Source organism: Spermophilus citellus, assembly GCF_964194105.1.
Source record: "Spermophilus citellus genome assembly, chromosome: 6".
NCBI classification, from domain to species: domain Eukaryota; kingdom Metazoa; phylum Chordata; class Mammalia; order Rodentia; family Sciuridae; genus Spermophilus; species Spermophilus citellus.
Window position 1 is genome coordinate 124650299 of NC_138187.1, and position 16896 is coordinate 124667194.

Sequence of the window (16896 nt, forward strand, 5' to 3'; positions counted from 1 at the left end):
ACTGAAAACAACAAGTAATATATATATATTTTTTTTTGGGGGGGGGGGTGATGGTGCTGGGGATTGAACCCAGGCCCTTGTGCATACAAGGCAAGCACTCTACTTACTGAGCTATATTCCCAGCCCCACAGATAATGTCTTAATGGCAGGAAATATTTAGATTTCCATTGAACACCAGAGTGAAAGTATTTTGTTTTATATATCACTTATGACTTAATTAGCCAGATTTGATCATACTAGATAATTTTTTTCCATAATAGTATTTTATGCCAATCATTCATGTTATTAATCTTGCAACATATGTTGATGTTTCTACTAAAGTAGAATCAAAAACAGCACCTTGGAAAATACACATATCTAATGTTGAAAACATGGCAAACTTTAAGTAGTTTTATATGATTCTATCCATATTTCCAGCATTTCTTCTACTTCATACCTGTTCTTTTTCTGAAATTTATGTTAGGAATCCATTTGATTGGTTATATAATCAGAGCTTGTGTTAGTTTTTCTTAATTGAAAGTATAGCTTCAAACATCATATTCAGTAATAGTGACTGTTTTAGATATTGTCATTTAGTGATATAAATTGCAAGAAAATTTATAAATCCAGGCATCTTTTTTGAATACTACATGAGAAAAGTGTTCACATGGGCTGGGATTGTGGCTCAGCAGTAGAGCGCTGCCTAGTGTGGCAGAACCGGGTTCAATCCTCAGCACCACATAAAAATAAAGGCATTGTGTTGTGTCCATCTACACCTAAAAAATAAATATTTGAAAAAAAAAAAAAGAAAAGTATTCACATAAGCTATCTGGTGGTTAGAATTTTGTTTTAATTGTATTTCTTACCCTACCTCCTAGCATCTGATTCTTGGAGTATTAGTCGTGATTTAGAGTATTGTGTTTTCCTGTCCTAATTATGTTCTCTGTCAAGTCTTTAGAAAATTTAAGCGAATTTAATTGTTTGCATTTAAAATTTTATTGCTGTTCTCTCTTTCTAAAGGGATTTTGCTGTAGGAATATGTAACAAAATCAGTGAAATGATTCAAGGTATGTATGCTTCATTTAGTAATATGAAGTAACAGTGGGATTTGTATTAATAATAGTTCATATTTATTAGGCATCTTTGATATGCCAGAACTGTACTAGGTGCTTTAGGTATAGAAATGAATAAACTAAAGCCCTTGCCCTCATGTAACCTACATTCTAGTTAGAGGGGTGGAGGAGTCAATAGAGAAATACATATATGACATATCAGGTGCTATGGACAAAAATAAGATAAGAAGGAAAGAGAGTCCCAAGAGTAGATGGCAGGGTTGGAGGAGGACTTTTGTATTTTATATATGTTGATAGGGGAAGCCATGGATGAAGTAAGACATGGAGGGAAAGGAATGAGGCATGCAGATAAATGGGGGAAAAACATTCAGAATTGGGGGAGAACAATGTTATCTGGGGCTTTGGCGCTCTCTCTGGTGATGTCCCTCCAGTGTCTTCGAGTGGCAACTAGAATCAAATCCAAATTCCTTACCTTAGCCTACAAAGCCCTAGTTTTCAGTTTTACCTGCTAAATGATGTATTAATCCCATTTATGTACATAACATTTGTTGAAGGCAGCTCTGGGTCTGCAGCATTGCACAATTTTATAGAGCACCACCTTCTTTGTATTCTTGTAAATGACATTCCAGTGAATTGTGCAATTTAGTGGCCTTTCTTGGCTGCAAGAAAGTTTGGGTTCAAGATAAAAAAATGGCAGAGAAGTTTTAGAGTATCTGATATTTAATTTTAAGCTGTTTGTGAAATGTAGTGTTGGATTCATACCAGCAGTTTTCACAGTGGGAAATCCATTGATCTGCAGAGTGTAAATTAGCTTTTGGCATGTTTGTAGTACATTATGTTTGAAAAATTTTTGTTCTTCATGGCCACAAAGCAATGCTATAAAAAGAAAGATCTTTTATGTGTATTTGTTTAGCTCCGGTGTTAGTTAAAATGCATTGGGAGCCAGGTGCCGTGGCACATGCCTGTAATCCCAATAGCTCAGGAAGATGAAACAGGAGGATTACAAATTCAAAGCCATCCTCAGCAACTTAGTGAGTCCCTACCAACTCAGTGAGACCCTGTCTCTAAATAAAATAAAGGGCTGAGGATGTGGCTCAGTGGTTAGGTGCCTCTGGGTTCAATCCTTGGTACCAAAAAAAAAGATGCGTTGGGGTTATTCCTTGTGGAGTTGAAGCTGTATATGCAGTAAAGGAAGACACTGCTATACAGAAAAAGTTTAGAGAACTTCACAACTTTTTTATACAGTGTAATTCACATACTGATCTTGCTTAAGTTGTTGACGGAATAATTCAAGTTGTTAATTTGACGGAATAATTCAAGTTGTTAATATAATCTTATTGTAGCCATTGAGTGTATGTATATGTGTGTATAATCATATTAATATGAGAAGAAAGAGGCAGCAAATATGATTGCTTTCAACTGTGCCTTTTGAAAAATTTTTTCTACTAACTATATAATATAATGTGACTGGAAAGTTAATATTAAGATAAATACTTTTGGAGAAAACTATTGAACATATTGATTAGTAGTAATATAATTACCTTTAATTTTGTAAACATTAATAATGTATTAGTATGCTATTTGTTTTTAAATGGACATTTTGCTAATTGAGTCAGACCTTTTAAATCTGAACTGTTATTAAGGATGATGATCAGAAACCTCTGAGCATTTGTTTCTGTATCTAGGTTTAGCTACACCAGTAGACTTGAAACTGAAGTTGATCCCCATCTTACAGCATATGCACCATGATGCAATCCTGGCTTCCAGTGCTCGTCAGCTTTTACAACAGCTGGTCACGTCCTATCCTTCCACCAAAATGGTGATTGTTTCTTTGCACACTTTTACTCTGCTTGCAGCTTCATCTTTGGTTGATACACCTAAGCAGGTAATTTTTCTTTAAACTGCCTGTTCTTTAGTGAACTTGCATGTTAAATACATGATTTAAAAAAAAAAGCAGGTAACCCATAAGTTTTGGTAACAAAGTCAGTTTATCTGATAAGGATCAGTAGAATTTTCTTTTTCCTCTCTGTATTCATACTGATTCTTGGGTGCCCTCAAGGAAAATAGAGTGTCAGGGAGTACATGGCAACATGTGAAGTTGGCAGTAAAGAAAGGATTTGAGTGTTAAATCCCTGTCCCTATGCTAGAACTGTATAGGTTAAATGGTAGTATTTTATATACAAATATGGGTCCATAGCTGTTTAAGTGAGAAGGCTCTGATTTGACGTCTTGTCTCAAATATAAGAGTTTCACTAAATAGCACTGCATCCCAAATGATAATTTCAGTGACAATATTTTTCACGGAGTGACTTTACTTCCTTTACAGATTCAACTTCTGTTGCAGTATTTGAAGAATGATCCCAGGAAAGCAGTAAAGAGGCTTGCTATTCAAGATCTGAAATTACTTGCCAATAAAACACCACATACTTGGAGTAGGGAGAATATCCAGGTATACAGAATTTTGAACATCAATATTTTATACAAAAATATAGTATAATATTATGATAGAATAAATTGTTTTGAATCATAATATTGTCTCTGTCATCTTCTAAGTGGCTGATTATGAAAAAACCTCTAATAAGAGCATTGTAATATTTGGCAGAAGTTATATTATAAATGGCAGAATACATGAAATTTCCATCTTTCAGTGGTTAAGCTTATTTAAAGTGAATGAGACTTATCTCTCAGTTTCTTAATTTTCCTGTAGCCTCACTGAGGCTAATTCAGAAACTCAATTAAATTATTTTTTCTGCTGACTCCTTTAGTCTGTGTAGGAAGAATAATTTAGGTGTTGACTGACTATGATTTATCATGGGGAAGATGCTAGATGGGTAAATTGGCAAAGTACATTTCTCCTTTTCAGGAAGATAAAAAGATGTTCTTTTTTTTTTTTTTTTCCTTTCTTTTCTTTTTTGTACCAGGGATGCTTTAGCACTGAGCCATGTCTCCAGCCCTTTTTATTTTTTTTCTTGGATAGGGTCTTGCAGAGCCTCCCAAGCTGCTGGGAGTACAGGCATGTACCACCACACCTGGCGCAAAAGATGTTCTTTAGTAAACACAAGCAGATCTCCCTCTAAGCTGTTGAGGTGACATCTTTTAAACCATTTCTTAGTTTAAATTTAATATTCTGTATTTATTTTTTAAAATAGAAAATTTGTTTACTCATTACTGATAACTGATATACTGTTTTCTTTTTTTTTAATATTTTATTTAGAGACGGATTTTTTTTTTTAAAGAAAGAGAGAGAGAGAGAGAGAGAGAGAGAGAGAGAGAGAGAGAGAGAGAGAATTTTTTAATATTTATTTTTGGTTCTTGGTGGACACAACATTTTTGTTTGTATGTGGTGCAGAGGATCGAACCCAGGCCGCATGCATGCCAGGCAAGCGCGCTACCACTTGAGCCACATCCCCAGCCCTGATATACTGTTTTCTAACTAAAGCTATTCAAAGTGAAATTATTAGAATTTGGTCTTTATTTTCATGGGTTTAATTTTTAATCTCTTGTCATCATCTGAGATCCAGTGTAACAAAAATCTTTGAATTTCAGATAATGGAAAGCAAACTGCCATTTTTCTGTTTGTATGCTTGCTATTTTCTAAACATGTTTCACTTTATATTATGATTTAATAGTCACATATATCCCAAGAGATAGGGGCAATTATTAGTATTTGCTTTTAATAGATAGGCAATTAGGGTACAGAGAGACTTAATATGCTTAAGAGTGCTTCTTAAGAGAACTTAATTAAGCATTTAATTAAGAAAGCTTCTGTCCTGTGAGCCCTTATTTAGTGCTTTTCCTCGTAAATAATTCTGCCTTTCCAAAAAGAGAATGTGCCAAATTATGTTAGTCGTTTAAGGGAACTTGTGCACAAAACCAAAAACATAGTTAGAAAGATAAATGAGATGCACTATTTTATTCCTTCTCAGTTTTTTTTCTTATTAGATAAATGATGCATACAGAAAAGTATATAAAATGTATGTTTAATATTTTAAATACTTAAAACTCAAGTAGCCACTATCTGGCTAGAAATAAAACATTGCACGTTATAGACCTTATCTCTTTTCCTCTCATGCCCCTTCCTAATCAGAGCTTTACACCTACCCAAAGGAAACAACTGTCTTGATTTTTGAGATAATTATCTTTATTCTTCTTCAGTGTTTTACCATTATGTATTTCTTCCTAACGAATATTGTTTTTGCTTTTTTATGTTCAACATTATGCTGACTAGAGTCATCGACGTAAGTTACATGGGTTTTTCTCCTGTTCATTACTATCTAGAATTCCATTGTGTGGATATACTCTAGTTTATTTGCTCCTGATGGGTTATTTTCAACATGGGACTGTTGCAAACAATGGTGCCATAAGCACTCTTCTGTTCCTCTCCTGGTATACATGTGCAAATCTCTCTAGCAGGAATGAAAGTTCTAACTCAGAGAATATTTGTCTTTTCAAGCTGGGCACAGTGGCTGCCCAGGAGGCTATTCAAGAGGCTGAGGCAGGAGAACTGCTTGCACCCAGGAATTCAAGACCAGTCTAGACAAAATAGTGAGACTTCATCTAAAAAAAAAAGAAAGAAAAGAAGTAATTGAACCAATTTACATTTCTTCTATGAGAGTGCCCGTTGATCTATAGCCTTGCCAACATATACAAATGTAAAATTATCAGAATTTTAACTTTTTGACAATTTAGAAATAGTAGTTTTATTTGTAATTCCTTGATTAAAAAGTTGTATATATTTATTGACCATTTAGATTTCCTGTTTTTATGATATGGCTATTCAAGTCTCTTGCCACTTTCCTGTTGACTTGCAGTTACTATTTATGTGTGTTAGATAAATATACTTCGTTGATCCTTGGCAAATTAAGTCTTCTGGTGCATGAACTTGCTATATCTTCACTTATTTAGGCCTCTTTAATATATCTCTTGCCTAAGTCTATTTTGTTTGCTATTAATATGGCTACTTCAGTTTTCCCCTGGATGTATTTACATAGTAGGTCATTTGCCATCTTTTTACATTGGCTCTTTGTTTCAGACATTTCTTATAATAGCATTTAATTGGATTATTTTTTTAATTCAGCCTAGCAGACTTTGTCAGTTTCAAATGGAGACTTCGGTTCATTTACATTTACTATGATTTATTTCACATAAGAGTTTAAATCTACCATTTCATTTTGTACTATCTATATTTCTGTTCTTTTTCCCCTTTGAGGGAAAGGAGTATCTGCTTTCTGGATTGATTGTTTTTAATATCTTAACCATTCTTTATCCTTTGAATAATTTGGAAGTTTACAGTTTTCTTCCATTCCTTTAATTGTTAACCTAGAAATAAAGACATGCAGTTATTTTTCTTGAGTCTAGAAGTTAATTCTTCTACAAAGACCTTAGAACACACTCTAATTTTATTATACCTATTTTAGTCTGTTTTATGTTGCTTAATAACACATTCCACAGACTAAGTTTTAACAACAAAAACAAAAACAGACCTTTATTTTGGCTCACAGGGTTCTAAAGGTCTAAGGTCCAGAGACCATATCTAGTGATGGCAGATAGTGAAGATGCTGCAGGCTATCACATGGCAAGAGTCAGGGAGCACACATGTATTTCTAATTCCTCTGATATCTCTCCGTCATTTTAGAAAGCCACCAGAATTCAATCATGGGGACTTCACCCTTCTGAGCTTATCTAATCCTAATCACCTCTCAGAGGCCCCACCTTTAAATACCATATATTAAGTTTCACTCTCTTAATATCTCACAATGGGGATTAAATTTCAGGACATGAAACCTTGGAGACATACTAAAGCATATCCAATCCATAGCGACAATCTTCTAAACTCGTATGTATTGCTATATCCCCAAACTAAATTTTTTTATTCTGAGACATGGCCTTGCTTCCTTGCTTGGGACCTTGCTAAATTTCTGAGGGTGATATGACACACACAATTCTCCTATCTCAACTTGCCCAGTTGCTGGGATTACAGGCATGCACCACCACACCTGGCCCATCATATGTTTTAATTCTGTTTTTTTCTGATTGTACAATTTTGCTGTTGTTTTAGGATGCATTGTTCATTTGGGCCTTCACTGTCTTTGCTCTTCTTTATCTTTCTCTCTGGGGTACTTTTTCTTCTGTCTTTGAAAAGTCTTTCAGTGAGTTTGTGGTGGTAAACTCTCATGTTTACTTCTCTGAAAATGTCTTCATTTGTGGTGGTAAACTCTCATGTTTACTTCTCTGAAAATGTCTTCATAATAAAATATATATATATATTTTATTAGTTGTTGTTGAACCCAAACCCAGTGTCTCACACATGCTAGGCAGGTGCTATACCATTGAACTACAACTGCAGCCCTTTGTCCTCAATCTTGAAAGATACTTTCTGTGGGGATAAAATTCCCAGGACGTTAACATGCCATTCTGCTGTCTGCTTCCATTAATACTGCTGAGAAATAACAATACTCTCTTGAAGGCTTTCTTTTTTCTTTTAAAATTTTCTCTGGTTTGATGTTCTGCAGTTTCACCATGAAATGTCTGGTTGTGAATTTCTTACCTTTAAATTATCTAGAATTTATTGGGCTTCTTAGATCAGAAGATTGGCGTCTGTCCACAATTCTGGGAAATGGTCAGTCATAATTCCTTCAGATACTGCCCACTGTCTCATTTTTCCTCTTAGAGCCCAAATTAAATATTTGCTAGTACTTCATTTAATCCTCCATGTTATTTATTGTCTTATTTTCTACCACTTTGTGCAGTGTTCTGGATAATTTCTTCTTATTCACATTTTAGTTTAATAAATTATCTCTTCAGCTTATCTAAAGTATTTTCAGAACTTTCTCCGACAATTCTGTTGGTTCTTTGTCAGACCATTTTTCCTTATAAACTTGGTTGTTTTGTTACTTTGAATTACTTATTTTTCTTGGAAAAGTATGTGTGGAAATTCTCTGAAGTCCAGAATGGAAGTACATTTCTCTCAAGAAGATTTGCCTCTGCTTTTGCTAGGTAGACAAGTGAGATTGGTGGTAAATGTTGTGGAGAAAAATAAAGATTGGGAAGAGGATTAGTGAGGGTGGAAGATGGAGGTTGTAATTTTAAATAGGTGGTAAGGGAAGTCCTTACTAAGAAGGTGACATTTGAACAAGCACCCAATTTCAACATTGAGGGCCTCTTAAGGAAGAGCCATACCAGCAGAAATAGCAGGAAAAAAGTAGGAGCATTCATGGGTGTGAGGTCAGTGTGACTGTAAATTAGGAGAAATTAATAGATTCTCATGTAGGTAGTTGGAGAGAGGAGCATTATACATGTGATGGATTGCCATTGGAAGATTTTGAGCAGAGAACATTATCTGACTTAAAATTTTAAAAGAATCTCTGGCTTAGCTATATAGAAACTAAATTGTAGGGGTGTAAAGACAAATGGAGAATATTTAATAATTGTGAATAATACGTAGAAAATACTGTGGTTACCTAAATTAGGGTGGTAGTGGGGGCTGCAGTGTGAAGTTATGATATTATAGATAAATTTTAAAGTCAGAACTGATGGATTTACTGACATATGCATAGTATAAGAGAAAGAAAAGTGGCTCTAAGGTTTTTGCCTTCAGTAAATGGAATCACCATGAACTTGAACAGGCAAGACTCTGGGAGTCTCATTTCTTTAAGAAAAAATCAAAAGTTCACTTATGATCATTCATATAAAGTGTAGAGTGTAAGATATCAAAGATACGACTCTGGAGTCGAATTGACAAATATAACTGAAGTAATAAATATGAGACTATGGATGATATTTAAAGCCATGAGACTGAATGACTCCCTTGGGGAGAGAATACTGCTAGAGGAGATTTAGGGAATGATGATATGAGAAAGATCCAGCAAAGAAGAACCAGTGATAAGTAAGTCAGTGTACTATTATTTTATAGGGAGAAGACCTTGATCAATTATATAAGATGCTGTAACTATTTTCTTCCAAGATGAGAACTGATAGTTTCCCTTACATGGAGCATTATAGTTATTGATGGGATTTGTTGTTACCTATTCACATGTGCACACAATAGAACAATATAATTTGGCCAATATTACTCCCCAGCACTTCCCTCTTCCCTCCCTACTTTCCACCCCTTAGTACCTTTTCTCTACTGATCTTTTTTTTTTTTTTTTAGTTATTGATGGACCTTTATTTTTTTATTTATATATTTATGTGTGGTTCTGAGGATTGAACCCAGTGCCTCACACATGCTAGGCAAGTGCTCTTTCAGTGAGCTACAACCTCGGCCCTGCCTTTGATTTTTTGAGATTCATGCCTTTTTCCTTTTTCCTCTCTGACTTTCACATATGAGAAAACAAATGACCCTCAACCTATGAGTTTGACTTATTTTGCTTAACATGATATTTTTGAATTTCATCCATTTTCCTGCAAATGCCATAATTTCATTTTTCAATATGGCTGAATAAAACACCATTGTATATTTATACCACATTTTCTTTATCCTTTCATCCATTGATGGACACCTGGGCTGGTTCCTTAGTTTGTCTATCGTGAATTGTGATGCTATAAACATGGGTATGCTTATATCACTGTAGTAAAATGACTTTAATTCTTCAGGGTAAATACTGAGAAGTAATATAGCTGGATCATGGTGGTTCCATGACTAGTCTTTTGAGGAGCCTCCATACACTGATTTCCATAATGGTTAAACTAATTTACAGCCCCACCAACAGTATAAGTTTCCTTTTTCTCCACATCCTCTCCCGTATTTATTATTGTTTGTATTCTTGATAGCTACCCTTCTATTCTAGCTGGTGTGAGTTGAAATCTCACTATAATTTTCATTTGCATTTCCCTAATTGCTAATGATGTTGAACATTTTTTATTTGTTGGCCATTTGTATTTCTTTTTTTGAGAAGTGTGTGTTTAATTCATTTGCCTGTTTATTATTTGATATTTTGGTGTAGAGGTTTTTGAGCTCTTTATATATTCTAGATAGCTACTCTTCTGACAGGGGATTAATATCTAGCAAAGATTTTTCTTCCATTCTCTGAGTTCTCTCCATATTCCTAATTGTTTTCTTTGCTCTGTGGAAGCTTTTTAATTTGATGCTGTCTCATTTATTAACTCTTGGCATTATTTCCTGAGGTTTAAGGGTCCTGTTGAGAAAGTCCTTTTCTGTGCCTAAAAGCTGGAATGTTGATTCTATATTTTCTTCTAGGAGTTACATTGTTTCTGGTCTAATTCCTTGGTCTTTAATCCATTTTGGATTGATTTTTGTGCAGGGTGAGAAATAAGGGTCTACTTTTATTCTTTTATATGTGGATAACCAGTTTTCCCAGTACCATTTGTTAAAAAGACTGTCTTTTCTCTAGTGTATATTTTTGTCACGGTCAGATGACTATCTGTGGGTTGATCTCTGTGTCTTCTAATTTGATGCTGTCTCATTTATTAACTCTTGTATCATTGGTCTATGTGTCTGTTTTTATGCCAGTACCATCCAATTTTTGTTACTATAACTCTGTAGGATAATTGGAAGACAGGTATTATGATGCCTCTAACATAGCTTTTCTGGCTTAGCATTGCTTTGTCTATTCTGGGTCTTTTATTCTTCCAAATGAATTTTAGGACTGTTTTTTTCTAGATCTGTAAAAAATGTCATTGTTATTTTGATGGCAATTGTATTCAATCTGTATATTACTTTTGGTAGTATGGCCATTTAACAATATTAATTCTGCCTATTCATGAATATAGAAGGTCTTTCCATCTTTTGAGGTCTTCTTCAATTTCTTCAGTGTCCTATAGTTTTCATCATAGAAGTCTTTTATCATCTTGGTTAGATTTATTCCACACACAAATAGGACTTTTATCAGTAAAGTTTCCTCTGTCCTACTTAGAATTTTGTTTTCAAATTATTTGTATGTTGTTATTATTGCCACTTGTTTCTTTTTCTTTACATGTCTCTCAAGTCTTTGCCAATTTTATTTTCCTCCCCCCTCTGTCATTTAATTCTGATCCTTTATAGTTCTACCTCTTTTGACTTAAATCCAAGTCTTTTAAAAATGTAACATCTTATTTATATTTATTTAACAGGTTTTCTTTCATCTTATTTTATGCTGTTTGTAATTCTTTGTTTCCTTTGTTCATTGCTTTTTTCTCCTGTTTTGATCAAGTTTTGTTTTTTTCTCCCCAAGTGAATGAACACATTTTAGTATGCTAATTAAACTTACTATATTTGTTTTACCTACCTCTATATTCAGTATATAAATATAAGAACCTATGCATCTCTATTAACATTAAGAATGAAAAGTTTGGTAGTTGAAATGTTACAAATTTTAGCAGGCTGAAATTCTCCTTTTTCTATTCCCTTAATCTCCTTTACTCCTGTGTCTTATTAAAATACTCTGGAATTTAATTTCCAAATCATTTTTTATACTGCAAGTTTTTTTATAATAATTTTTTTCATTGAATTCCACAACCACATTGATGGTATTTTTAAACATAATTATTTTGTTGATTTCACAGCTATTTCTTCATTTTTTTATGCCACATCTTCCTTTATCTTGAAATTTTTAATTCTAATTTATCTTGTGGCTTTTTATTTGTTTTTGTTTTTTTATTGAACATATTTTTTTAAATGTTTATTTCTCCTACAAACAATTTTTTCCCATTGTATCAGAAACACTAGTCTATTGATTTTAATTAAATGGATATAGTCAAATAACATTTTTAAAGGGGGAAAGTATGTTTTGAAAATACTGAAATACTTCAAGAGAACAGTTGCAATGATTTAAGCCTTATAAAGTAATTCTGTGTTTGTTTTAAATTTGAATTTTACTCTTAATTACCAAGAGTAACTGTACTTCTAGGGCTTTTCCATCCTTCCCTACTTCTTTCCTTTCTTCCTTCCTCTCAACTAATCTTTTTTTTTTTTTTAATTTTTTCTCTTTTTTTCTCTTATTTATTTATTTACTTTTTAATTGGTTGTTCACAACATTACAAAGCTCTTGACATATCATATTTCATACATTAGATTGAAGTGGGTTATGAACTCCCAATTTTACCCTAAATGCAGATTGCAGAATCACGTTGGTTACACATCCACAATTTTACATAATGCCCTATTAGTAATTGTTGTATTCTGCTACCTTTCCTATCCTCTACTATCCCCTCTCCCCTTCCCTCACATCTTCTCTCTCTACCCCATCTGCTGTAATTAATTTCTCTCCTTGTTTATTTTCCCATTCCCCTCACAACCTCTTATATGTAATTTTGTATAGCAATGAGGGTCTCCCTTCATTTCCATGCAATTTCCCTTTTCTCTCTCTTTCCCTCCCATCTCATGTCTCTGTTTAAAGTTAATCTTTTCTTCCTGCTCTTCCTCCCTACTCTGTTCATAGTTGCTCTCATTATATCAAAGAAGACATTTGGTATTTGTTTTTTAGGGATTGGCTAGCTTCACTAAGCATAATCTGCTCTAGTGCCATCCATTTCCCTGCAAATTCTATGATTTTGTCATTTTTTATTGCTGCATAGTACTCCATTGTGTATAGATGCCACCTTTTTTTTATCCATTCATCTATTGAAGGGCATCTGGGTTGGTTCCACAGTCTAGCTATTGTGAATTGTGCTGCTATGAACATCGATGTGGCAGTATCCCTGTAGCATGCTCTTTTAAGGTCTTCAGGGAATAGTCTGAGAAGGGCAATAGCAGGGACAAATGGTGGTTCCATTCCCAGCTTTCCCAGGAATCTCCAAACTGCTTTCCAAATTGGCCGCACCAATTTGCAGTCCCACCAGCAATGTACAAGTGTACCCTTTTCTCCACATCCTCGCCAGCACTTGTTGTTGTTTGACTTCATCATGGCTGCCAATCTTACTGGGGTGAGGTGGTATCTTAGGGTGGTTTTAATTTGCATTTCCTTGACTGCTAGAGATGGTGAGCATTTTTTCATGTACTTGTTGATTGATTGTATGTCCTCCTCTGAGAAGTGTCTGTTCAGGTCCTTGGCCCATTTGTTGATTGGGTTATTTGTTATCTTATTGTCTAATTTTTTGAGGTCTTTGTATACTCTGGATATTAGGGCTCTATCTGAAGTGTGAGGAGTAAAAATTTGTTCCCAGGATGTAGGCTCCCTATTTACCTCTCTTATTGTTTCTCTTGCTGAGAAAAAACTTTTAAGTTTAATTAAGTCCCATTTGTTGATTCTAGATATTAATTCTTGTGCTATGGGTGTCCTATTAAGGAATTTGGAGCCCGACCCCACAATATATAGATCAGAGCCAACTTTTTCTTCTATCAGACGCAGAGTCTCTGATTTGATATCAAGCTCCTTGATCCATTTTGAGTAAACTTTTGTGCATGGCGAGAGAAAGGGATTCAGTTTCATTTTGTTGCATATGGATTTCCAGTTTTCCCAACACCATTTGTTGAAGATGCTATCCTTCCTCCATTGCATGCTTTTAGCCCCTTTATCAAATATAAGATAGTTGTAACTTTGTGGATTAGTCTCTGTGTCCTCTATTCTATACCATTGGTCCACCCGCCTGTTTTGGTACCAGTACCATGCTGTTTTTGTCACTATTGCTCTGTAATATAGTTTGAAATCTGGTATCGCTATACCGCCTGATTCACACTTCCTGCTTAGAATTGCTTTTGCTATTCTGGTTCTTTTATTTTTCCATATGAATTTCATGATTGCTTTATCTATTTCTACAAGAAATGCCGTTGGGATTTTGATTGGCATTGCATTAAACCTATAGAGAACTTTTGGTAATATCGCCATTTTGATGATGTTAGTTCTGCCTATCCATGAACAGGGTATATTTTTCCATCTTCTAAGATCTTCTTCTACTTCTCTCTTTAGGGTTCTGTAGTTTTCATTGTATAAATCTTTCACCTCTTTTGTTAGGTTGATTCCCAAGTATTTTATTTTTTTTGAGGATATTGTGAATGGAGTGTTTTTCCTCATTTCCGTTTCAGAAGTTTTGTCGCTGATATACAGAAGTGCCTGTGATTTATGCGTGTTGATTTTATATCCTGCCACTTTGCTGAATTCATTTATTAGTTCCAGTAGTTTCTTTGTAGACCCTTTTGGGTCTTCTAGGTATAGAATCATGTCATCTGCAAATAGTGATAATTTAAGTTCTTCTTTTCCAATTTTTATGCCTTTAATTTCTTTCGTCTGTCTAATTGCTCTGGCCAGTGTTTCGAGAACTATATTGAATAGAAGTGGTGATAGAGGGCATCCCTGTCTTGTTCCGGATTTTAGAGGGAATGCCTTCAACTTTTGTCCATTCAGAATGATGCTAGCCTGAGGGTTAGCATAGATAGCTTTTACAATGTCAAGGTAAGTTCCTGTTATCCCTAGTTTTTCTAATGTTTTGAACATAAAGGGATGCTGTACTTTGTCGAATGCTTTCTCTGCGTCTATCGAGATGATCATATGGTTCTTATCTTTAAGTCTATTGATGTGGTGAATAACATTTATTGATTTCCGTATATTGAACCATCCTTGCATCCCAGGGATGAATCCTACTTGATCATGGTGCACAATTTTTTTGATGTGTTTTTGTATTCAATTCGCCAGAATTTTATTGAGGATTTTTGCATCTAGGTTCATTAGAGATATTGGTCTGTAGTTTTCTTTCTTTGAGGTGTCTTTGTCTGGTTTCAGAATCAGGGTGATGTTGGCCTCATAGAATGAATTTGGAAGAGCTCCCTCTTTTTCTATTTCCTGAAATAACTTGAAAAGTATTGGTATTAATTCTTCTTTAAAGGTTTTGTAAAACTCCGCTGTATACCCATCCGGTCCTGGGCTTTTCTTGGTTGGTAGTCTTTTGATGGCTTCTTCAATTTCATCCATTGATATTGGTCTGTTCAAATTGTGCGTATCCTCCTGACTCAGTCTGGGCAAATCATATGACTTAAGAAATTTATTGATGTCTTCACTATCTTCTATTTTATTGGAATATAGGTTTTCAAAATAATTTCTAAATGTCTTCTGTATTTCTGTAGCATCTGTTGTGATATTGCCTTTTTCATCCCGTATGTTAGTAATTAGAGTTCTCTCTCTTCTTCTCTTCGTTAGCATGGCTAAAGGTCTGTCGATCTTATTTATTTTTTCGAAGAACGAACTTTTAGTTTTGTTAATTTTTTCAATACTTTCTTTTGTTTCAATTTCATTGATTTCTGCTCTGATTTTAATTATTTCTTGCCTTCTGCTACATTTGCTGTTGTTTTGCTCTTCCTTTTCTAGGGCTTTGAGATGAAGTGTGAGCTCATTTATTTGTTGTTTTTTTCTTTTTTTGAGGAATGACCCCCAGGCGATGAATTTTCCTCTTGAAACTGCTTTCATTGTGTCCCATTGATTCCGATATGTTGTGTCTGTATTTTCATTTATTTCTAAGAATTTTTTGATTTCCTCCTTTATGTCTTCTGTAACCCATTGATCGTTCAGTAACATATTGTTCATTTTCCATGTGATGTAGGATTTTTCCTTCTTTCTTTTATCATTGATTTCCAGTTTCATTCCACTATGATCAGATAAAATGCATGGTATTATCTCCACCCCTTTATATTTACTGAGGGTTGCCCTATGGCATAATATATGGTCTATTTTTGAGAAGGATCCATGTGCTGCTGAGAAAAAAGTATATCCATTTGATGATGGTTGATATATTCTATATATGTCAGTTAAGTCTAGGTTATTGATTGTGATATTGAGTTCTATAGTTTCTTTATTCAACTTTTGTTTGGAGGATCTGTCCAATGGTGAGAGAGGTGTGTTAAAGTCACCCATAATTATTGTGTTGTGGTCTATTTGATTCTTGAACTTGAGGAGAATTTGTTTTATGAATGTCGCAGCACCATTATTTGGTGCATAAATATTGATAATTGTTATGTCTTGTTGGTGAATGGTTCCTTTTAACAGTATATAATGACCTTCTTTATCCCTTTTGATTAACTTAGTCTTGAAGTCAATTTTATTCAATATGAGGATGGCCACCCCTGCTTGCTTACGAGGACCGTGTGTGTGGTATATTTTTCCCCATCCTTTCACCTTCAGCCTGTGTATGTCTTTTCCAATCAGATGTGTCTCCTGGAGGCAGCATATTTTTGGATTTGTTTTTTTAATCCATGATACCAGCCTATGTCGCTTTATTGGAGAGTTTAAGCCATTAACATTCAGAGTTACTATTGATATATTGTTTGTACTTCCAGCCATGTTTGATTGTTTATCCTTTTTTTAAAAAAAAATTTAGTTTGTTTCTCCATGTTTATCTTTCCCCTCGCCCTCTGTCTTTACTGAGGCACTTCCCACTGATGGTTTTGGTTATTGTTTTTCATTTCTTCCTCGTGTAGTGTTTTGCTCAAAATGCTTTGCAATGCTGGTTTTCTGGCTGCAAATTCTTTTAACTTTTGTTTATCATGAAAGATTTTTATTTCGTTGTCATACCTGAAGCTTAATTTTGCTGGATACAGAATTCTTGGTTGGCATCCATTGTCTTTCAGTGTTTGAAATACATTGTTTCATGACCTTCTTGCTTTCAGCGTCTGTGATGAAAAATCCATTGTTAACCTTATTGGTTTACCCCTGAATGTAATCTGTCTCCTTTCTCTTGTAGCTTTTAATATTTTCTCTTTGTTCTGTATATTGGATATCTTCATAACAATGTGTCTTGGCGTTGGTCTACTGTGATTTTGTGTGCTCGGTGTCCTGTATGCATCTTCAATTTGTATATGTGTTTCCTTTTTTATTTCTGGAAAGTTTTCTGTAATTATTTCATTCAGTAGGTTACTCATTCCCTTTGTTTGAATCTCTGTACCTTCTTCTATCCCGATGACTCGTAAGTTTGGTTTTTT

The 16896-nt window shown here is 34.4% G+C and overlaps 1 protein-coding gene across 1 annotated transcript in view; it reads left to right on the forward strand.

Annotated features, from left to right (window-relative positions):
• The window catches only part of INTS7 (integrator complex subunit 7), an 89694-nt gene that overhangs the window by 23810 nt on the left and 48988 nt on the right, over positions 1-16896 (forward strand). Inside the window, exons 5-7 of the mRNA XM_081297839.1 lie at positions 1000-1046; positions 2738-2937; positions 3379-3501. Of these exons, the coding sequence (XP_081153965.1) occupies positions 1000-1046; positions 2738-2937; positions 3379-3501 (370 nt within the window). The remainder of the gene's footprint in view (positions 1-999; positions 1047-2737; positions 2938-3378; positions 3502-16896) is intronic.